Below are 25,544 nucleotides of genomic sequence, written 5' to 3'. Positions count from 1 at the left end.
GCACATTGAGCTTTTCTCCCTGGGCCTCCTCTGAAAATGTGTTTTTACACCCAGTCTGACTTTCCCAGTTACCAAATGTAAATAAATAAAAATAAATAAATAACAAACCTCCAGAGTTCTAACAAATTAGGCTTCCAAAGTTTCAAAGCTAGAAGGGCACTTTTGGCCACTGACTTTTGGAAATTTCTGCAAATTAGTTACATGGTGGGCAGATCACCATTCTGTGCATGACTATCTCAGCCTCATTTTCCTTTTGTATTCAATGTAGAGAAGGTATTGCAGATTACAGTTAGACCTAATCCCATGACAGCAGTTACACTTTAGTGGGTACTCATTAGAAAACAGCCATTATTAGCAGAAGATGGAGCACAGAAGTAGCTTAGCCATGTGATGATAGAAGCCTCTGGCCACTACTGAGGAAACATAGGAAGACCCTCAATTTTTTTTATGAGAAAATGTTGTTGGTACAAAATGGGTATTCATTTCCATAGGACAGTGTCTATCATGGGATTATAGACAGGAGTTTCTCATCTACCTGCAGCTGCACTCTCAACTGCACAAGTTTTGATACTGCATGAAGGCGCATGATTTGTGTCAGAAGCCCAAATGTCACTGATGTCTGATAAGGGTGGTCAGAGAACTACTTCTAAAATCATCTCATAAAGACTTGTTTTATATTCAGTGTTCTCTTCTGAAGGAGGCATGATTTCAACTCTTTAACATAACAGCTAATTAGGATCAACTGCTATACAGTTTTTGTATGTTTGCAGGACTTTTGGTAGAGCATCACATTTTTCCACCCATCTCCTAAAATCATACTGCTTGGCTGACTACACTAAATTCGTTGTATAGTCATATGTCATACCTACCATTGTTCCTGTGGTCCATGTCTTAGTTGCAAAGGGTTTGCGGACCAATCCACTTACATTGTTAACAAATGTTAAAATACAGTATAATGAATGGAATAAAAATAAATTATCAGATTATATTTGTCCTAGTCAACTTAACTACAAAGACATACAAAACAAAAGTTAGGATTCTGGATTTCTAGACAGCAAACTTTGACAGACTGAGAAGGTATTTCTAGGACGATCTACCAAACAAAACTAAAGGACATGTAGGTGAGCTTTTAACTACATAAATAAATAAAAAGTGATCACTGAAGAAGCAAGCCTTTATATGAAACAGCTGTGCAAATTTAAAGAATGAATAAATAAATATATGACATAAAAAGTAATGCAGATATGCAGATATAGAAAAATAAAGTCTGGGCTGTCTTGGGAGGGGATACCAATAGTTAGTGAAAAAAATGCATTGCGTTCAGGAATAATTCAATCAAAGTCAAAGGGCAATCATCAATATCAATTAATCAGGAAAACATTATAAAAGCAAAGGTCCAAGACAAAACAGATCAGAGAAAAAGCCCATTTTGAAACAAAAAGATAAATCCATACATAAATGAATAAGTTAAAAAGAGGTACAATGAAATATAATGAAATATAATAACTTATATGTGGGTTGATGTAAATGATGCTGACTAGTAATGGAATAAATATCTCTGCAGTGTCACAGCAAGTGGTTGGATAATTATGACATCTGCTGAACAGACATGGCCAAGCAAATGGAACTGATCCCAATTCTTTTCATAAGAAAACTATCATGAACTTCAAAGGATATCAATATAAAAGGCAGTGGGACATGTTATGACCCCCTGCTAGAATTCTTACATAAATGAGGGGATAACCTGTAATACTCCTAAGCAACCTTTGGAGCAAATCACTGGAGAAGGAAATGGCTCCAGAAGAGTAAAAAGGATGATGTCATTTCTCTTTGAAGGGCCATAACCAAGACAGGTTTTGAAAAGTACTTCCCTCTCAAGTGAACTTCAATTGTAGGTGAAACCATGTACCTCCAGGTGGCAAATGAGAGTTTGGTTATATTTAGAATCCAATAGGACATATAATCCATGGCAGTACTGTTTTATATCAAGAGGACTTTATTAGTCAAAAATAATATTTTTTCATTCAGTAGCCTGAGTTATTAAAACAAAAAAAATAGATGTAGATGTCTACTCGATTTCAACAAAGTACCTGACACAGTCCAGTACAAACATTACTAAATCATTTAAACATTTTCATTTTTTCAGAAGGAGGAAACCTGCACATGAGTTGGCAGGGTGGGTTGGTGAAGCAAAAGGACAAGCAGGATCATACTAGATTCAGCAAATTCAGAGGAAATGATACTTCCCAATTAAGTTCTAAGGGACTCTGTATTGGCAGTGGTAATCTTAAATGTCTAGCCAAGTAATCATTTAGAAGGTCTGTGAGTAAAGAGATGCATTTTGAATAACACAAAAACATGTAAAACCATTAAAATAGAACTACATGGAAGGGGGTTGACAAAACTGGAGGGCTGAACTGAAATACTATAATTTAAGTTAAATTCAGAACTATAATACAGCAAAAAAGTATAACATGCAGATATAAGGAGAAACTGAGGAGGAAGATACTGTAATAGTGTTATGCCCATGCACTGGCACAGTAATCAAGGAGCCTCAATCCTCACCAATAGCACCAGTAAGGGGTGTGCACATTGGGGGGATAACAAGTACACACACAGTAAAGTACAATTTCCCTTAAGAGCACACAGAGATCACAGTCAGTCTAGGGCTGGTTTCTCCCTTTCTCTCCAGATCCCCAATAAGACTCCCCCACTGGCACAGCTATAGGGTCAAGATCTCAGGCTAGTGGTCAAGCTAAAACCTCCAGCATCCTCTCTGTCAACCAGTGCTTCGTATCCATGCCCAAGTAGCTGACACATGCACACACACACACACACACACACACACACACACACACACACACACGCACACACACACTTAAGGATTTGAGTTGTATATACGCATACCTTCCTGGGGAAGGCTGGCACAGGTTCTACAGCTATGTCCCCTTCCTGCCCAGACTATAAGGTAGAAATCACTGCCACCAACCACTACTTATCAACTACTAATAAGACCCTTCTCAAAGGGTGACCAATTACACTGTGTTATATTACTGTTATCCAAATAGTAAGTGTGATGAACAGAAAGACTATTGGAGTGGCTTGGACAGTATCACCAAATGCATGCAAGTACTCTAGAGCTTAAATTATCTCTACACAAAGCAGCCACAGTTAAACGGTTTAAAAACATTTAATAATAAATATTAAAAACACAAGACAAATCTCATCAATTCAACACAGTGCTAATCAAGAGTTTAGAAATCACAGGAAACTGTAAAACAATATTGTAATATAGTCTGACATAAATAGAGAAAACAGCTAGACTAATCTGGCTAAATTTGTATCTAACTCTAAGAGAAATCACGGTTCTAAATACTACTTACATACAGAGCAAGCAAGTGCTGGTGAGTGGATGTTCTTACTAGATCCCATACAAGATACAAAATGCCCAATCTTTCTCTCTGAGAAAGTCTTAAATTGATAATACACAGTACTGCTGAGTCATTTCACATGACATCATTTATATCACTTCTCCTTTGGTTCCCAGGCTAACAGAAATTCAAAATTTGCATTTCTGTGTAAGCTGAACCTGGCCAGAAAGCCACAGCAATAAATTATATTTTTACATGTAAAATCTAGTAATTATCTCTGTCTTAGTAACAATAGAAATAATTTGCATGCCCAGACATCCTGTCTCTGAGCTTGAGATCAAACATCATTGTAATTCTTTACTTAACAGCTTTCTTTCAGCAGGATGCACTGTGGTTACATTTTTGAAGTTCAGCATATAACACAGTTTTCTTACATTTAGTTTTCTTACATTTGTAACAACAAGCCTGTGGATTATATTAATATTTACAATAACATAGAATTATCTACAAATTCTATCTAGCTAGGCTGGCAGCCTTCACAAATAGAAATAGAGTGGTTCTGAGAAAGCATAAATGAAACTCTCTGAAGTTAAACATAAAACAAGATTAGAGGCAAGCATGCATAAGAAGATGCAGAATCAGTAGAAAACAAAAAGGATAAAATCCCTCTACATACAGTTGTTAAGACCAAGCTGTAATATTTTAGACAATTATGAAAGTCTCAATTTTACAGAGGAGACAGAGGAAAGTTATACAGCATAGAGTAGCGCTATACAATGGATTCATGATTTTATTACATGATATTCAAAGTCAACAAAAGCATAAAATGAAATATTAAAAAAAGAAATAGGGTGCAATCTAAGTATTGATAATATACAAGTTGGTACATTTATTACAAAGTAATAAAGTACAGAGATATGACAACAAGTGAATATAACTCAGAGGTGAAAAGTTCACTGTGGAGGGAGATTAATGGACTATCATTTCTAAGGAGTTAGTATTATACAAATAATTACAATTCAGGAATACATGTGGCAAGTGTATATATATATATATATATATATATATATTATTGCATGCAGGTAGTCTGCATTTAATTGCCCATTTTAGCAATGAATTTGCTATAAAAAGAGAAATAATCAATTGCAAATGTTTCATGATATTTCAAACAAAAAAATATATGATGCACAAAATATGGTAAAGTATTACATTGAGATCTGCTGCATATTTCCATAAGTTCATATCATGATAAATAAAATAGAGAACAGTTTAGACAATGAAAACAATGGTTAATATTTGAGTAGAACAAAGAAGATTAATAAATTAGTTCTTATTCTGCTTTTTCAGCTGGATCTGCAACTTATTTGGTGCATAGAGAGATGGTTAGAGGAAACAGATTTAATGTTCTTTATGAGCTATCCAAAGCATGTGGTTCTGTATTACAGATGCATATTTTAACATTAGCTGACATGCTTAGCACTGTCCACTAAAATGTTCAGACACCTTTTTACCGAAGATAATTGAGAACATGTTATTTAAAAGTATCTGCTGATGCTATGTAAATCTAATATTTATGATGATTTGTACAATACTTCTCAAGGAAAACAAAAGCTGTAACTGATTATTTCTGTATTAGTTTTAACTCTTTCATTTTAAATGTACTGAATAGTGGGTATCATCTTAGTTACTTTCAAACTATATTACTTCATCGTGACTAGATCATCCATTTCCTCTTACATCTTAAACAATGTTATTCAATAATGCTTATGAAGGTATTCTTGCTGAAGATTTAGAATAAACAATACTTAACAATTTCCTAGTAAAATTATAATTCTGCTCATAGTATGCTCTAGTTTGTGAACCTGCTGTATGTCATATATATATCTATAACTATTTTGTAGAACATTCTTCCAGATTGGCTAGCATCTAACTCCTGAGTGATACTCTGAGATAAAGGATGTTCAAATAACTCAACTATATAAGTGTTAGGATTGAAATCTAACCCATTTCCTTCACCTATGTTAAAATTCTCATTTAGTCATCCATGAGTGTATATAATTTTAAATAGGAAATGGGTTGAGTTTTGTTACTGGTGTTATGTGGACTGATTAACCAATCTGAATAAGTAATGCCAGAAAATAGAAGAAGCAGACCTAAAGTTCTTCTAACACTTGCATATATAATGAGCATAGATTTATTTTCAAACACAAACTAATTCTTAAGAAAAGGAAATATTAGCCACTATTGTTTGCTGTAAACTACTTTGACATCATTTGCCATTGCTTTCAGTATGTTTCCTAGAACAAATTTATAGCTTGAGTCCTATATTATATTTGAAAAAGAGTGTAACAAGTTTTGTATAACTGGGTCTGTTATCTTTTTTTGGGATATCAAGAAACCTATTACACCTCTTAACAATGAAAGTAAAAAATTCACACAATAATACTGCATTCTGCGACCACATAAATCATGAAATAATTTCCTACATAAGTAGTTTCAGCTCTTACCTCTTTGCAGTGCCAGCTTGGAGATTCCCCTGAGTTGTCATGCCCAATCCGTATTTTGTAAAGTTCTCCTATGTTTGCTGTACTAATCTGCAATAAATGTGATACTCTCATTTAACTGCTGTAGACAACAATAATTCAGAATTTGATTTGTAATTGAGATTGTGTGCTAGTTTCACCTACCACTGCAGCTAGAACTGTTTTTTACATATTATAACTATTAAACTTATATTTTAATACAATGATACATGAGTTACATTGTAGCATTTTTATTTGCCATTACCTTTAAACTACATAGGTTTTATAAATTAAATTTCTAATTTATTTCCGATAGTTGTTGCTGAGGATAAAAGATAAAAGCTACTTCCTGTGGTACAAAGTTTTATTCTGTTAGCCTTAGTTTGCCAGTTGTGTGGCTTTGAGCATGTTACTTAACCAGATAGATAGAAAAAAACAATGTTTCCTGAAAAAAATGGAATCATTCTTTTAATAAGACCTTTGTAATATATAATTATGCCCTAAAAATGCATATTACATGCAATACATATGTTTTAATTATTTCACAGTTTATTCTGAAACAAATGTTAAGGGAATTATTGAATGCATTTAGATAATAAACCTGTGCCCGACTGGCTATAACTTGTGAGTATTGCAAAATCATCACCTTCTACTTCATGTAATACCCAAATATGAAACAATGATAAGAGTCTGGGAATTCTGTTATAGTATGTAGCATCAGTTGTAAGCTAGGCAAAACCTAGAATGTATGCTGTGCTATGAATATACACCAATTTTATATTTTCCAGAAAAAAATTTAAAAACTCAAAGTTTTACATTCAGTATATGAAAAACAGTATTTTGAGAAATGTGGTTGTTTAGTTAAAGGTACTCATTCACCACAACCTCTATTTTTTCTCATATTTATTATCTGCAATGCTGTCAACTTACTTTACTGAATGTCCAGTACCTAGAATCAGTTTTAATTTTGCTTATATATAGGCGCGATAGATTGTACTGAAATCATGGTAATGACCAAAAATTGAACATAAAAAGTATATAATTTTTTCTAGTGAAAATGGAATCTTAAAGCAATCACAGATAACATTCCCAGTTTCATCTCATGAAAATGAAATCTCATTTGTTTTGATACACCTTTATTGAATTCTCACTTGTGACTTACATTTATACAAATGTACTTAAACCATAATAACAAGTTCATATTGCAAATATTATACATCACATATATTGTTATAAAGCATATAAACAAAACAATATTACATAAATTGTTTACTTCCTGCCTTCTTTTAAAACTCATTACTCCTCCAAACATTTTTCTGCATGTATTGTTTCCACAATTCCATTTCTGTCTATCCAATTTATTCCTACATTTTTCTAAGGATTTAGCTTTCTGTTCCTTTATTTCAATTATAATATTCATTACTTTAAGTATAGTTAGATCAGATTTTGATTTTCACTTTCTAATAATTAATTTCTTGGCAGCCACCAGAATTAAACTTAATGAGGCCTTACTATGTCTAGGCAATTCAGATCCTATATCCCAGTTCAAAAAATATATACTCATCTGCGTACCCAGTATTCCTGACAGAATACTCTGTAGGGAATTTTTAAAGTCTGCCATCTCATTACACTCTGAGAATGTATGGTCGCAGGTATCTCTTTATTCCCCATTACACCTCCAATATTTGTCAGCTACCAGATGAAAAAGTTTTTGGAGTCTGTTTAGGGTATAAAATCATCTATGCAAACACTTTCAGGCAAAAATCATTAATCTGCTAGATTTTGTTGCATAGATGGTAGCCACATATATTTCCTCCCATTGATTCCTTGTGCATTGGATATCTTACTTTTCTTCACAATCTTTGCTGACCTTTTCTAATTGATTTCTATAGCTACTGTGCAATATTTTATATGTTCTATTAATTATCCTTTTTTAACAATAGCTTCTGTTGTAAATTCAATTAAAAACTCAACCAGTGCAGGTCCTTCATTTAGGATTCACCCATCCCTTTTTCTTTGTCTGTACTCTGATATCAATCCCTGATATGGAAGGCAATCATTAGCCTGCAATCCAAATGTCTTCTTGGCCTCTTCCCATTCTATTACCTTTCAGTCTCTAATTATTTGTTTGAAATACATAGGTTCCTTTGCAGCTTCCTCCTGTAAGTTCCAGCCCCCTCTTGCCTATTCTCTGTAACCCTAATTGCAGTCATCCCTATCAGTAGAATATCATTTTTCCATTCCCGTGTTGGCTTAGTTCTTAGTATACTTTCTGCTACTTTACGAATATAATATTCGCTGTGACTATTGTTGTTCTCTTTAAGGATCTGCATCTAAAGTCCCATTCTTTCCTTAATTCTTGAAATACCCCCCTGCTTTATTATTATCCATTTTGTCCATTGAATTGTAGCTTTCTGCTTGTGTTATGTTTAAGAGCCTTGTAAAATATCCCTTTAAATCAGGTAATTATAAACTTCTTTATTCTATTTGGAAGATCAGGTTATCTCATGGGATTTTTGCTCTCTCTCTCTTCAACTCCTAAATAAAATCCTTCAACTCTTTACCAATTATCATCTACAACTTCTCCTCTGTTTGATAAACATATGCCTGACATGTATAAAATTAAAGGAACTAAAAGCATTTTATTGCTTGTATCTTGCTATCCATATCTATAGGCAAGAGCTTCCAGTTTCTCAATTTTTGTATTGTCTTTTGTTAAATCTTTTGCCACAAATCCCTAGTTGCCATAACAGAATCTTGTTTTAATCCATACTTCTAAATACTTCATTTTATCATGTCCCCATAAATATGGGTATTGCTGAACCAATCCATGTGTGGGTAAATAGTTCACAGCTGTAGCATTCATTTTATCTTTATTAATTCCTTATCCCCCCCACCAAAAAAAAACAGAATTGTCTCAGAATGTTCCACAAGTGAGATATCATTTCCTGGTTCTATCAGGTACAAAATAATGTAATTTACAAATAATGGCAACTTTTCTTGATCACCATACCAGTTATATCCTTGAATTTCTGAGTCCCTCATTTTCTTTGCCAATGATTCTAAATAAACAAAGGAGAAAGAGGATATACCTGCCTGGTTCATTTTTTCAAACATAACTTAACAGAGCTGAACTCTCTCACTTTGAGTTTTGCCTTCCTTCCTTCATATGTCATTCTAATTAACCTCATTATTGTAGCAGAGAATGCAAATGCTTCCATTGCCCTAGTCATAAAATACCATTTTACTCTGTCAAATGCTTTCACTCCATCAAGACCAAATAACAGCCATATTTTATTATATTATGCTTCCCTCTGGGTCATCATTGTCCTATTAATGTTGTCAAATGTTTGCCTCCTCTCCACAAAACTGAATTATTTCATAACTATCTATGTTGACATCACCTTTGTCATTCCTTTTAGCCATTATAGAAATAAACACATTATAATCATGGTTTAAAATTAAAATGGCCCTATATGAAGCTAGATCAGATGGGTCTTTACCATCTTTAGACAAAGGAACAAGCTCCAATAGGCAAACCAAGTGAGACTCAATAAAAAGACTGAGTGCTTTCATTCTTTATTATATAAAAACAGAACTTCTTCAGAATCAATAAAAAAATCCACTCAAATTTAAATGCTAACAATTGACCAGTCATGTAACATTCAAAACAGCCACACACCCAATAAAAAACAACCATTTAGATCCCATCTCACATTAAGAAAAGTAAAGTATTCAAATCATATGACCAATCAAAAGATAATATTCACATTTGAGTCAGCAGCCAATAAACATTGAAACACTCTTGCAACCAACAAATCATAAACAAATCTGCTAATATTCTGTGTTAAGCCAAAATGCTGATGCAGTGGCCAATCAAAAAACAGTAATCACACTTAATACAGCAACCAATAAACATTGCATAATTCTCACAGCCAGCCAGTCATAAAAATACTCCTAAAATTTTATGTTAAAACAATGACTCAGTTATTAGATGTCAAAATAAAACACTTAAAATCGATAATGCCATTAAGTCCAGGTGGCTGATCTGCCCTACAAGGGATCTGCCATTTTGATTCCATACATTCCAAGCATGTCTTATAATCACCAGATAACTCACAAGTATCAACAGAATCAATCACAAATAATTTACTTTTCATAATATGAGATTGGATCTAAATAGCTGTTTTTTATTATATGCATGGCTGTTTTGAATGTTAGATGATTGGTCAGTTGTCAATATTTAAAGTTGAATGGATCTTTTTTATTGATTCTGAAGAAGTTCTATTCTTATATGATAAAGAATGAAAGAGCTTGATCTTATTAATGGGTCTCACTTAGTTTGCTGGTGGAACTTCTTCCTTTGTTTAATTTTCATTGGAGTTCTACTCTGTTGGTTTGTCTACTATCCTTAGGTATTAAAGTCACCATAGTTTTTTTTTTTTCCATTGTGTTGTTGTCTCCCTTCCTTTTAAAATGCTGTTTAACAAATCCTTCCAGATCTTTATCACTTTCTGCCCTCCTAGCATCTAAATGTCTACTAGAATGCCATCTATTTCCAGAGCCTTTCTTGAAGATCAGTAATATATAAAAAAGTTTTATCTCATCTCCTCCTATCTTAATTTAGTTATTCATCTTCATCTACCTCTAACCTTGGCATATTTAAGTGTTACATAAGTATTTCCATTTGTGTTTTTTCTTGATTTCACCGCTTCTCTGCTTTATGCAAATGTTTATAAAATTTCTGAAATATCTCAAATACATCTAGAGGATCTGTAGTTATTTTTCTTGTTATAGGCAGTGGTTTGGCAACAACGCATTATATTTCCTGTTGATCAAGTTGTTGTGCCAAAAGTTTTTGTGCTCTTGAGTTATTATTAAAAACAGTAGTATTTAACAGCAATCTTTCTAAATTCATGCATGTTATCCAAGTACTCCATCATTTTCTCTTTAGCAGTCCACAATTCTACCCTTTATTGTTCTGTGAGATTCCCACTTATTTCATAATATTTTAACCTTTGTCAGCCCTCTACACAATTCTTATTATTTATTAACCAGATCTCTTTTTTCTTTTATTTTAACCTATTTTTAAGTCCACCTTCATTGTAAACCAATCACTAGCTATAACTTCTGGAGTACTTTCTGCCTTCCTTAATAAGTCCTGGATAGTTTCCACTATTCAGTCCTTAAATTGCTCTCTTTTTAATGGGTATGTTGGGAAACACCTGTATCTCATTGTTATGTCATTACTCTTAATTTTATCTTTGTTTTTATTGGAGCATGATCTGAAATGGTCATTGGACTTGTGTCAAAGTTCTCAATTAAATGTACACATTCCTGTGAAATATAATTTCTGCCTAGTGTAGCCCAGTTGTTGTACCTTGGTGAATAATATGCACATTCTCTCAGAGTTCCTACTACTGAATTTATGCCTTTCATACTAAATATTTTCATAAGTTTCATCAGTAATCTGCCCTCTTTTGTTATATTTTCCCTTCTTGGCCCCCAGATACATCCTCGTTGTTGCAAATCAAATTCTAGTCCCCACCAATAAGTAATATTCCCTGATAAAAGCTGATTATGGCTCCACAATTTATGTAAGTTTCTTAATAGCAGTGTTAGATGGAATATAAATGCATGCCAATGTAATCCTCATCCCTTGCCATTAGCCCCTTATTACCACAAATCTGTCATTATTATCATTTTTTCTTCTTCTTCTTCTATCCCTACTGGAGCTCCTCTAGCAATTAATAGAAGTACTCCTGTTTTCCATTGTCCCTGATATTCAGCAGTATTTCCATCCTGAAACCCTTTATTTACCAAATTCACATACTCATTTCTTTCCAATGTGTCTCCTGTAGCACTGGTGTTTGCATTCTGCATATAATTATATATACTTTTCTTTTTTATCTATGCCTGTGAGACCATTCACATTCCAAGATAGTATGGAAAGTGTTGCAATTATAGTAAGAAGTCATTATTCCCACCTATTATATATGGGAGCTTTTTTAAATGTCTAATTCCTGCTTTTGTGGTGCATTAATGTTTGGCAGGTTAATCCTTTTTACAGTTTATTTTATTATTATTAGTACTGGAACCTAAATTACATTTTACAAGACCTTTTATTTTAATAAAAACCCTCAAACAGAAAAAGTGAAATCTGATTTTTAAGAACCATAAATCATTGTGTCAGTGTACCCTGAAAAAATTACCAAGCACAGTTTATCAAATATTTTTTTTCAGAAAACACTACAATATCATAGCTCCCCTACAACTGTGTGAATCACATATGCATACATTAAAATTAATCAATCATGCACAATTCATGCTATTAAAATAAATCCATTCTTATATACAAACAATTATATATATATATATATATATATATATATATATATATATATATATATATATATATATATATATATCACATCTACGCAAAAGAATACATGAGAAAATGGAAACAGTAGAAAAATGAAACTTGTTCTGATGGTGGCAAGCAACTTTGCACCCATTTATTCTGAGATTATGTCTCAGAGAAATAGCAAGACATATTTTAAATGTGTTTCTCAATATTTCTCTTTATCTGAGGTAGCACCATCCCATAGTGAAGAGATTGCGAATTTGTTATTTGGGCCATTCTCTTTTGAAGACTGATATAGAAACGTAAACTCATTAAAAGCTGAGGCAGTATACTTAGTATAATTCTAACTCTAAAGATCTCCCAAATAGCAACACTGTTAAAGAGAAAGAGTTAACCTTACATACATTGGGTCATACTGTCACATATGTCTTTTGTTTACCCATTTACTGTTCCACCATAGATTGCACAACTGCCTGAACAGTCTATGCTAAGAATATACCTTAAAGAGGATTTGTGTAATATTTTTTTGTGTGCTGTTTTTGTTGTGCAGTTATCAAAAATAAAAAGAGAGAGACAGGCAAAGAGACAATATCTATAAAGTCCACCTGATGAGAGGAAATGTATTAAAATAATATGTGCCATTTTAATCACAGTAAAAAGAATGTTATTGTTCAGCATGGTTAATCCTCATATGGACATTATCATTAATTCATATTTTGTTGGCAGAACATTTTCATGCATTTTGTAGAAACAATTGTAATAAACCTGCCATGGTTGAAGCAGGCAACAGCACCCTCCCCTACATACACACATTTCACATGCACACCCTTTCATTATAAAAGGCTTCCCTGTGTATGGGTTCCTATTACATGATTGAACACTAGAAATAGCGAACGCTCATTTGTCGAACCCAAATGCACAAAAAACACAGAATATCAAAGGAATGGATTTGGGCCGTTCTCTGGACTTTGCAGTTTTTTTCACTGTGGTATGATCTCGGAGTTGGTATATTTAAGGTGTGGGTATGGGAGGCTAAGTGCCCCACTTTATGTTGCCTGTAATGTTTTTTTTTTGGATTGGTGAATTTTTTCCCTGGGAAAAAATTGCTGATCTATTTCTTCGATATTTTGCAGTTTTGTGCATTTGGGATCAATAATATATTGTTTGCTATTTCTAGCGTTCAGTCATATAATATGAACCCCTGTGTACTATGATCACCTCTGTGATTGCATATGCTTGGACAAAGTGTTCTGTCAATGTAGCAGAAATCAATGAGTGCACTAAGCAGCCCACCCAAGATCACTGCCTAAGACCTAAGCTCTAGATGGAGCTAGTAGAATTTTGAATAAAAATATTGCTTATAGGGAAAAAATAAAAACAATCCAAAAGGACAGATGAGTGAGCAAGAGCTAAAGAATATATGGTTGCTTTTAAAGGTGCAAATAAGAAGAAGCAATTATGCATTTTATTAGAAAGGGTAATCACAGAAGACTAGGATATGAACTCTTTGAAACAAACAATAGAACAACAACAAACAGAAGTGAAACTGCTACAAGGGATGCTACAAGATGTGGAGGAACATAAGATAGAAATTAAAGATGAGTTGCAGGACCAGGCTCACAGAATAGGATCTAATAGACACTAAAAAGGCAGGGAGAAAAGATGGATGATCTTGAAAACTACTCCGGAAGGAGTAACATTAGGATTACTGGAATACAAGAAAAATAAATAACAGTGAACTGGAGAAATTTGTAATGCAGCTATTGCATGAGACATTTGTTATGCTAGTAAATTAAGAATCACTAACAGAGAGGATGCACAGAGTGACATGATGGCAAGCAGCAGCAGAAAGCAGATGCAGGCATGTTTTGGCATGTTTCCATATCCTTAATGGAGAAATGAAATAGGGCAAGCAAAAAGCTTAGAGCTATCCCATTTGTAGGAGTATTCATAAAGCTGGCCAAAGATTAATCCAAAGCACTCTTAAGAGAAGGAAAGGTATGATGGAAGTATTGCATGAATTAAGAATAAATGAAACAGCTGCATGGGTGAAATGACTTGCAATTCTGAAAATACCGCAGGAAGGAGAATGGTTCAGACTATACAACATGGAAGATGTTCAACAGTTTAAACAATGGCATAACAGACATTTAAACAACCCTTGCAATAAAAATCTGAACAGTTAGCAAAACATGGACCGGGAGAGTACCCTTAGATATAGCAGGGGTGATGCAAAGACACTGGGAGGATCTGCAGTGTGAGATGCTGAAACCACACAGAGGAGAAGACAAGACCATGAACTGCAGAGGGGCCACATGCCAGTAAATGAGATGAACAAGAAAGTAACAAATCACAAATGCAATCACAAGGGAAGAGAAAATATGCAAGATGGTGGATAGGAAATAAGTAAATAAGCTGTATTAAAAGAACAGAAGACTGAGAAGCCTCTTCCCAGGAAGAATTAGTAAAAAAAAAAAAACACAGAAAGAAGCAGAAAAACAGACAGGCAAGGGAAATGTATAAGGAGATTGGAGTATGGTGCATCAGAAGGTTCAGGCAACTCAGAAGTGAACTTATGGACTAATGAGTGACACAACAGGCTGAACTAAAGCATTTATGATGGATGGAAGAGTTGAAGAGGTGGAAGGCAAGACTACAGAAAGACTGAAAGTGACCACATAAAGAGAGAAATAATAAATAAATTGAAGGAAAGGACACTGAAAGGCAGTTTACTGTGGACAGTGCAGGAAGGCTGTATTAAATGAGATAGATATGTATCTTGTGAAACACACCACAGGGAATGCAGCATCAAAACCTTATAAGCAATGAAGAACTGAATATTTTTTCAGGGCATTGATGGAAAAAGAAGTGAAAGGATCCTAGATACAGACCTCCAAAGTAAGCAATATACTTTCATAACTATATATTAATGTACAATAAACTGCAATAAACATACATAACGTCTAAGTCTTAGAAAAAATAAGCAATAACTTCTGATGTAACAACTGAGGGGTATGAAAGGAACCCATGTGGGGAAGACAAGAAAAAAATAAGGTAAAAAACAACACAGAGACCAGTGTGAAATAAAGGATTGGTAGTGTATATGTAGCAAAGTTAAAGAGCTGTAAAACTGAAAAATATCAGATTATCACATAGCTGAAGCTGGTTCACTAGACCAGTGAACAGCAGTGCAAATATGTTTTGTAGAGGACTCTGAATAACCTCAGAGAAAATGTTAAAAAGTGGGATCAGTAGATGAATCATGTGGCAGGGAAGGTTGAAGATGCATTCTCAACAATAGGAAACATATATTCACCATAAGCTGAGGAAAATTAGTCTACAAGAATTGCTTTGCTAACTGGGCACAGACAAGAAGAGAAAAAATAAAGATGATAGAGGAAACCAGAAAGTCACCATAGAAGCAGAGAAATACAGCTTGTTTGGAAGGATGGAATATAACAAAAATATGAAGAAAGAACTAGCCCAAGGAATGAAAGTGGGAGGGTGGCTGGACATATGTTGGGAATAATATCCACATTTGAATGATTAAGCCATCACAAATACATTTTGGGACAGCAAAATATGTTAAACAAGCTCTTATGAAAGGAAAACCTAATGGATGAAATGAAAGAGATCTGAATATAGGAGAGACATACCAGGTCATGCAGTAGGTAAATGTGCGAAAACATTAAGCAGTGAGAAGGGGATGGGGGTGGGCTAGCTATAAAGAGATGGAGACAGAGGACAAGGATCCATTATAATGATGAAAAAGAGACAGTACAGGACAATACAAAGAGCAGGGACAAGGAGGAATAGGTCACTGCCAGTACAAACCTGATGAGAACAGAAGGAAGGAGAAAGAAGAAGAGTGGTTCAGGAGCTGAAGAAAGAGTTAGAGGTGATGCAGAAGGAAGTTGCTACAAAAGAAAGGAGAAGGAGAAGCACTACATATCAGAGAAAAAGCAAGGAGAATAGAAGTAAAAAGTTATTTTGTTACAGAGCAAGAAACTCAGCAATGGTATTCGAGGGACCAGGAGTGGATAGTGGGGGGGCATTAGGGAAACAACTACATAAGAAACACAAGAAGCTGGTAGAGACAGAGAGAGGTACAGAGAATAAACAGAGGAGATGGATAGAATTTGCAACAGAAGAAGCTAATGAGGGAAAGATTCAATGAATACTTCAGGGAGATTTACAAAATAATAAGAAGGGACAGGAGTTTCAGAACTGAGAAAGAATGTAGAGTGATATATACTGCAGGATAAGCAAAGACACCAGCTGAATGCAGAGATGACATGAGATGAGATAAGGAAAGCCATATACAAGATAAAGGGGAGTAGAGCAGGAGATCCAGATGAATTGCTCCTTGAGTTCTACACATGTTGAGGGGAGGAAATGTGGCAGGTTCTAGAAGATGAAGGAGTACAAGAGAATGTAGAACCTGAGCAAAATATGTGAAAGCATGAGGAGGACCAGGGTAATCATGATACCTAAGGGGGGGGTGGACGAAGTGGAAAATTATAGGCCTATCTTTTTGATTAATGTAGATATCAAGATTTTGGTAAAGGTATTGGTAGGAAGTCTGAATAAAGCATTGCCAAAAAATAATACAAGCAGGACAAAATGCCTTTATGAAGGGAAGGAAAACAGAGAAAAACATGTGAGACTTACTGGAATTTATACACAGGGAGGAAAAGAACAAGGATATGATGGAAAGGAAAGGAAAAGAAAGGAAAGAAAAGAAGGAAAAGAAAGGAAAGGAAATGAAAGGAAAGGAGATGAAAGGAAAGGCAAGGAAAGGAAAGGAATGGAAAGGAAAGAAAAGGAAAGGAAAAGAAAAGAAAGGAAATGAAAGGAAATTAAATGAAAGGAAAGGAAAGGAAAGGACTTTGATACTGTGAGATAAGAATTTCTGTGGAAGACACTGTAGCAAAGGCAGGCAGGGAAAAAGTTCATACATTACATTCAGGACATATATCAAGACCCAGAAACTGAAATACTCATAAATGGAGGAGTATCTGAGAACACAATGGTAGACAGTGGGGCCAGACAGGTGTCCACTATCTCCAGACCTTTTCACACTTGTGATCAAGAAGCTAGCAGTGGAAGCCAGACTCAGTTATCAATGTGTAAAGAAAAGCAGAGGATAGCATTTCAGTTTATGTTATATTAAGATGAATGTATGTGATGCAAAGGTGTGGCTGTAGCAGTGAGATGTATAAAAAAGACATCTAAGGAATTTAAGGAAGTGGTTTAACTCAGGTGCATCAACAAGAAGGTAGTGGTAGAATGATTAGGAAAGAGAAAGAGGGAGTAGCTGAAATAAAAGTGGTAGAGTTCCTCAAGCACCTAGGGTTCTATGTCGGTAACGTGGTAAGAAAGACAATAGGGAAAACCTAGAGGAAGGTGGAAAAAAAGGTAAAGAGATACTCTTGGGGCAGTGGAGAAGACTAATAGATTGCTTGGGAAAACCTACAATACAGGAAAATAATAATACTATCAATAATCCTCCACTACATTGCAACATACAAATAGATCTTAGGAACAAAAGCCTATAATAAATGCAAAAGATATGGATTACTAGGTAAATAAAGGCAAAAGGAAAGAGTGACCAAGACAAAAATGAATAGGAAAAGAAGGAAATGGGGGCTCCCACATTTACTTGTGCGTGCACTACCATATAACGTCATTCACGGGACAAAAACAAATGGGAAGGAGGTTACACAAAAGAGATTAAGAGAGAGGGAGATGTGAAGACGCTTACTAAAGGACATGAATGAACCAACCGTAAAATAATTGTGATGCATGAAGTGGAGTGAAGAAAACCTGAAAAAGCTATGGGGAATACAAGGTTGGAGGCAAAAGTATGGAAGAAAAAAATATTAAAATCTGCAGAAGTGGAATAGTGAAAGAGGAAGATTTGGTATGCAGAGAAAAAGATGGTGGGGAGAGAGTTAAAACAATGGAGGAGTTAATATAGAAATGCAGAATGACAGGCATTCATTAGTGGAACTACTAGGTGCTCTGGGAGGCCTTGAAAAAAATACAGAAAGGGCAAAAGTAGAAAGGAACAGGCAGGAATGGAGGACAAAAGGAGTGAGGATGCTGCCCAAGAGGAAGTGGAAGAGGTTAAAAAGGCAAAGAACCAAACAGATCTATGAAATATTAAGGGAAATACACAGTCAAAGAACACAGAATGAGAAAGAATTGGTAAAGGGAGTGAGGAAGGAAGTTGCTAGATACTGGTAGAAGGCAGTTCAGGCAATAAGGTAAATGTAGAAAGTACGTGGAATGAAGGAGAAAAGTCTGAGAGAACTGTACAGATGGCCTGTAAGGGAAGGCAGAATAGAGGATAGCAGATGCTGGAAGTGTCAGGATGAAAATGGTGCACATGCTCTGGGACTGTGTGTGAGCACAAGAAGTCTGGAAACAATACAGAAGATCTGGGGAGACATATATGAAAAAGAAGCAAGACATGCTTGACGATTTTCTATATGGGGCATAAAGAAAGAGGAGAGCATCTGGAAAGAAAGAGGCATGAACATTGTCAGAATGTTGAGTACGGAAGTTAAGAACATCATCTATCACAATTAGGAGAGGAACAAAACAGTATGGGATCATGAATTACACAAGAGGTTTCTGGACATATGGAGAAACTGACTAGAATGAGGATAAAGGGATGGCAATAATAAAAATGCAATGGAAAGAGATATTAGAATACAAGAGTGAAAATCATACCAGATACAAGCAGAGGGGAAACCCAAAGGGGAATCAGGTTGGGGTACGAAGAATTAGTATAGGGTAGGAAATTAATCAACCCACCACTGACTAAATACGGTGATCAATTCATGAGGGCTGCACATGAATATAATATACTGTATGACATTAATAAAGTTTGTAAAAAATATAGCAGAGCTCAGTGGCAGATGTCTAGTGGTTATTGCATTTCACCTGTCAAATGAACTAAACCAGCCAACAGAAGACATTTTCTTATTGTGCAATGTGATTAGAACACCCTCAGAAATTTGGAAATAATTAAAAAAAGTCATTTTTGGAAACATTTTTGCTTCTAGGGTGAGAGGAAAGAAACACTTTTAGTAACCTTTAAGCTCTATCACTTTATAAACACATATATTTTATCAACCAATAAGAAAGCAAAGGTACAAGAAAACTGCAATACAACCACTGAAAATCGCTTGCACAACACACACACACACACACACACACACACACACACACACACATACTCTCCTCACAGGCAAGATAACTATTTTATTTCTGATAAGTAAGCCAGTATATATAGCTGTTAATGAAAGACTTAAAGCTCTCAAAAGCAAACCACCTTCAGTTACTTGATGACCTAAATACATTACTCTGTAATCATTCTCTGATGAATCCTATTGCTAAAGCTCCTGTATATGCCTCTGATTTCTACTTTCACTAAAATTGTATTGATAAGGCAATCCATATCTGATGCATAAATAATGAGAAATTTAAAAATAGACCCATATTGTGGAATACCAATATAAATACATTTATAACAAGAGAAAGACATTGCTTAATGGTTATAAGAGATATCATTCTACCTATCTTAAGAGCACACTTAAGCTAACCTGTAAAGAGCTTAGGAGAACCATTAAGAAACTTACATTTAAGTTTAAACTTAAAAGTATATGCCAAGAATTGCTGCAAATCATTCTTTAGCTGTGACAGAAAGCTATGAGCTAACACCCAACAATGTTTGGAGCTCATCCAAAATACTATTGCACAATCTGACCCAAAGGAAACAGTTAATATCCTATCTGACAAATTCAGTTCAAATTTTACTCTAAAGAAAAGTTATAGTTATTCCACAGATTCCAGTTTCAGCCACACCCTTTAATTACTATAGAACAAGTTCTCTCAGCCCTCTCAAAATCTAAAAACACCTTGCCCGTGGGCCCTGATAATATACCAGGTTGCCTGATAATCAGTATGAAATATGGCCTGTCTGAACCTCTACTTGACCTCAGTAATCAAAGCCTCTTCACTGACTGGATTCCTAAACACTGGAAAACAGCCAATATAATGCCATTATACGAGTGTGGTCCAAGCATGACCCTTGTAACTATAGACCCATTAACCTCACTACTCTTATTCGTTAACAAGTGTATTGTCTCAGAACTCATTAATCTGTACATTCAAAATCTCTTAATGCTGGGTCATCATTAACTCAGTCAAAAGAATCTTCTGCTTCTTTAACCCCATTAATTTCTTTGAAAAAGTAGCCATAATGGTGGATAACAGTTATGCAGTACATATGTCATATCCAGACCTAGGCAAGCAATTTGTCAGTATTCTCCATTCAGGTAGTACTGACAGATTTGCAAATTTGAATACAAATCTTTATATTGTGCGGTAGATAGCTAACAGGTTGTCTGACAGAACCCACATGATTACAATGTAGGTGCCCCTTATGAAAAAAGAAAAGTTGCTGGTGGTAACCTTTAAGGTGCAGTGTTAGGTCCTCTCCGATTTAGTCTCCATTTCTTAGACCTTCAGGCCAAAACTCCTGGCTTATGGCTATCTATGTTTGCTGTAAATTGGGTGTAATAATTCGAACATCCACTGACTCATAATTGCTCCAGCATGGTTAGACCACGCTAATAACTGGTACAAGGACAATAGTCTCACATTAAATGTGAACAAATGTAGCAATTTTGGTAAACAAATCATTTTGACATACCATATATTTATTTATTTGACATTTGATTACCAGAAATGTTAGAATGGGCAGAAATACAATTTTCAACAGAGACCCAGAGATAAAAGCTTGACAGAACATAATACAATTGAAATACATATACATTTCAATAGATACAAGTTGTAACAGAAGCCAAAATAAGTTATACAAATGTGATCAGAGAGTTAGTATGCTAGAGAAACAAGCAAATAAAAACATATATGTTTATCTACCTCTATATAAATATATATATATATATATATATATATATATATATATATAAGTATATGTATGTATATTCGAATATTATGAGGAGAGAAGGAGTAGTATGGTGTAAGATGTGCAGAAACAGAAACCTGATGACAAGGTAAAGTTTACACGCTAAGAAAGAGAAAAGGGAGAGGCTGAAGAAGTAGAAGAAGAAGAAGAAAGGAGATTTTAAGAAGGCACTATAGATGGAAGTTAGAGTTGTAGTAGGGGCAGAAACCAGGAGCAGTAGAAGAATTAGGGAGTGTATGGTAGAAAGAGAGGAGGAGAAAGGAAAGGGACATAGAAGAGAAAGAAAGTAAAGAGAGAGAACATAGAAGTGGAAGGTAAAAAGGGTCAGTTTAACTTGGAGAAAGGTAAGCACAGAGTTAAGAAGGCATTCATTTAGGAGTTGTTTGAAGCTGAGACTAGAAAGTATTGATTTAATGTCCATGGGAATATTATATATAGGTAACATACCCATCCAGTCTGAAACTTTCTTAAGAGAACTAGGCACTCTTGTTGATAATTCCTTATCATTTGACCATCATATTTCTGCAGTATTTCAAAAAGCCTTCTATCTGGCACTTTTAATTTCCTAACATATCTCCACTAGATCTAGAGAAGTCATTATTCCTCTTTACTCATACCTCTTCAGACCCATTATTGAATATAATGCACCATTTGGCATGGGTTTGTCTAAACATATCACTCAGCTTGAAAAACATCAGAATTTGATAACTAATAGTAGCCTCAAAAATCATAGCTACTGTTACAGACTGGCAGCCCTGTTTCTGTACTCATTCTCTTACAATTTAGTCCATGGAGGTCTGTGTCTAGTCTTTTGAGCCATGACAGATTAGACCATGTTTGACATTATATTCCATCACAGAAGAAATGGTACTCTAAATATTAGTTTTAAAGAACTAAAGCTTCATCAAGAAATAAGGTACATTGGTGCGATAGAGTCATACCCCAATGTATGCCGTACCTCTGCAACAGACTTCCACTACATGTCAAGCAGAGTAGAACCCTTGCCACCTTTAAGGTAAACCTACATAAATACATGGACAGCCTAAAATTCTCTAATGGTTTGTCTTACCTTACTTGAGGCTGGAAGGAACTTGTGTATAGTGGATTTTGACTAGGCGTATAATGCAATAATGGTTAGAGTCTTCTCCTTCCATGCACAATGCCTGTTTGGAGTTTGCATACCCTCCCTGTGTCTCTGTGGGTTTCTCACACCTGCAAAAAACAAACTGAGTGTTTCTATCTCAAACTTACCAATGAATGGAGCTGTGTGCAGCAACACCGACTCTCCATGGTGCCCTATAGTTGGAAGAGTTGTACAGACCAACCACTTTGGGCATCTACTGTGGTGCGCAGTATCCTCAAGATAGGGAAAGACGAATCACAAACTATGTGCCGTGGCAGGGCTAGCCACTCGATAGTGTAAAATATGGCTCTAGGTGTTTCAGTCATGTTGACTAATGCTGACAAAATGGGCATGGTTAGTTTCCAAGGATAAGTAGGTTGAAGACCCAGCCTACTCCAACCTGTGCCAAGGATCCATGTTAATGATGGGAAGGATATATGTGCCCCTGTTGACCATTGTGTGCCTGGCATAAAGCTCAGCAGCCTGGCCCACTAAGCTACCAGCCAGCAGGTGTCCAGATGCCCAGCCTAGATTACCTGGGATAGGTCTGTTGAGCAAAAGCTGGCTGCAAAACCAATCAACCTGACAAACATGAACTATAAGACTTGCTACACTCAATGTAAGTTTACTGACAGGATACAACTTAGAAGTGGATAACATGATGGTACGGAGTAGGCTGAACATCCTATGTATCCAAGAGACAAGATGGAAGGGCAGTTCAGCAAAGTCACTTGGCTTGGGATGCAGAATCTTCTACTCAAGAGGAGGAGAGACTAGAAATGGTGTCGGAATTGTGGCGAGAGACAGGTTTCAGAAGGCAGTGAGGGATGTCATCAGAATTAGTGACAGACTCATGGCAGTCAGACTCCAGTGTAATGATAGGGCAATATTTGTAATCTCAACCTATGAAAAAAGTGTATTCATACAGCAGTTGCAGGACCTACTAGATAAAGTGGGACGACATAAATCAGTGTTGATAATGGGTGACTTAAATGCACACATTCAGACAGACATAACAGGATATGAGGACTGCCTAGGTCCACATGGGTGGGGCAACAGGAATAAAGAAGGAGAGGCCATTTGGGACTTCTCTCTGGCAAATGGCTTGATAGTAGTAAACACATAGTTCAGAAAAGGAGACAGTCACAAGGTCACATACAAGAGTGACCAACATGCAACTCAAGTAGACTTCCTTCTAGTAAGGAAATGGCACTGGGGTAGAATCAGTGATTGCAAAGTCATTCCCAGTGAAGCAGCTGGCCGACAGCATAAACCACTGGTTGCCACAATCAGATGTAAGTAGTGGTCAGAGAAGGCTCTAAGGTCAACAGAGACCAGGCTGAAGACCTGGAAGTAGACTGGAGAGAAAGTAGAACAGTTCAAGGAGTTACTCAGGGTTCTAGCACCCAAATCAAAGGAGAAAATACCTGGACCAACTGAAAAACACTGTGATAAAAGAACCAGAGAAGACCCACTGGAAATTGATTTAGCGTAAAAAATCCTTTAATCTCCACTTTCATCTAGCTGACTTCTTCAGAAAAGACTAGACAAAAGTGGAGATTAAAGGATTTTTTATGCTAAAGGAATTTCCAGTGGGTCTTCTCTGGTTCTTTTATCACAGTGTTTTTCAGTTGGTTTTGGTTGTTGCACTGTGTGCCATTTTAGAGGTTTTAGAAAATACCTGGAGTTGAAGAAGAATGGCAGTGCCTTAAAACAGCATGTGTGAGGACTACAGAACAGATATGTGCCCAAGCCAGGTATGAAAATAAGGTAAATAAGGAAAGCTAGTGGAGGAATGGAGAAATCCAGGAAGTCATTAAAAGAAAAGAGTGCAGGAAAAAGTGGGAGATAGGAAGGAATACTGGCTGGCTAACAATGAAGCTAAGAAAGGAGTTGCAATAGCAAAGAATAAGGCATAGGAGGCACTCTATCAGCTTCTGTAGTGACTCAGTAAGTGGCACAAATAAACTATATCAGTTCGCAAGACAAAGACAGAAAGATAAAGAAAATGGTCAGACACTCTACATAAGGAACGCCAGCAACAGCCTGCTCACCAGTCAACAAGACATCAAAGGCAGATGGAAGGAATACTTTCAGCAGCTTCTAAATGAAGAAAACCCCACAGAAGCTGTACTACCCCTGCCACAGCATAAAATGAGAGAAGAAGAGGAGCCCACCATAGAAGAAGTAAGAACAGCACTAAAGAAAATGAAGTCAGGGAAAGCAGTAGGCGCAGGTGAGGTCACAGCAGATATGATAAAGATGCTGAGTGAGATAACAGAGAAATAGCAGTGTGGAGAGAAAGGAGTATCTCAGGTGACTGGAGAATAAGCATACTAGTGCCAGTGTTCAAGAAGAAAGGTGATGTGCACAACTGTGGACAGTACAGAAGTATGTCACATTGCATGAAACTTCTGGAGAGGTGATTGATAAATAAATATGCAAAGTAGTAGAAAGTAATATAAGAGACAGGCAGTTTGGATTCCGATCAGGATGTAGCATAACTGACCTGATGTTTGCAGTGAGACAGATAGTTGATAAGAAGCTAGAGATGTGGAAAGAGTCTAACTGGGCATTCCTTGACTTGGAAAAAGCATACTGCAGTGATTCAAAGTCCCAGAAACAATGGCAGAATTAGGGCAGGCTATGTACAAGGACCCGGTGACTCAAGTACAAACAGAGTTTGGTCTCACAGAGGGGTTGCCAGTGGGAGTAGGTGTACATCAGGGTTCAGGTCTGAGCCCACTGCTGTTCATACTGATGATGAACTACATTAGCAAACCGGTCGGCGGGAACTGATCAACAAAGTTTCTGTATGGAAACAATGTGGCATTACAGACTCTGAGCAAGAACTTCAGCACAGGATATGGGAATGGAATGCAAAATTGAAGGTACATGAGACGAAACTAAGTACAGATAAGACAGTGGTAATGTCAGCAAATTGTAGAAATCAGAAGAAGCTGAGAATAGAGATACATACATACATACATACATACAAATATTTCAAGCATGGGCATTAACGTCCTTCTAACTTGCCAATATACCAAAACACTTGTTCCCATAGTAAATGCCCAGGCTGATCTTAAAAATATATCAACTAGTACTTGCTTTAATGTAATTTGTTAGTCTGATCCATGCATCAACTACTCTGTCAGAGAACCAG

The 25,544-nt window shown here is 35.8% G+C and overlaps 1 protein-coding gene across 1 annotated transcript in view; it reads right to left on the bottom strand.

Moving 5' to 3' along the window:
• RP1 (RP1 axonemal microtubule associated) overlaps positions 1-25,544 on the bottom strand; it is a 652,673-nt gene that overhangs the window by 376,953 nt on the left and 250,176 nt on the right. The window contains exon 4 of the mRNA XM_044065894.1: positions 5,879-5,965. Within this exon, the coding sequence (XP_043921829.1) occupies positions 5,879-5,965 (87 nt within the window). The remainder of the gene's footprint in view (positions 1-5,878; positions 5,966-25,544) is intronic.

Source organism: Protopterus annectens, chromosome 3.part0 (assembly GCF_019279795.1).
Source record: "Protopterus annectens isolate FY-2018-M chromosome 3.part0, PAN1.0, whole genome shotgun sequence".
Classification (NCBI taxonomy): domain Eukaryota; kingdom Metazoa; phylum Chordata; order Ceratodontiformes; family Protopteridae; genus Protopterus; species Protopterus annectens.
This window is presented reverse-complemented; position numbering and strand designations above follow the sequence as displayed.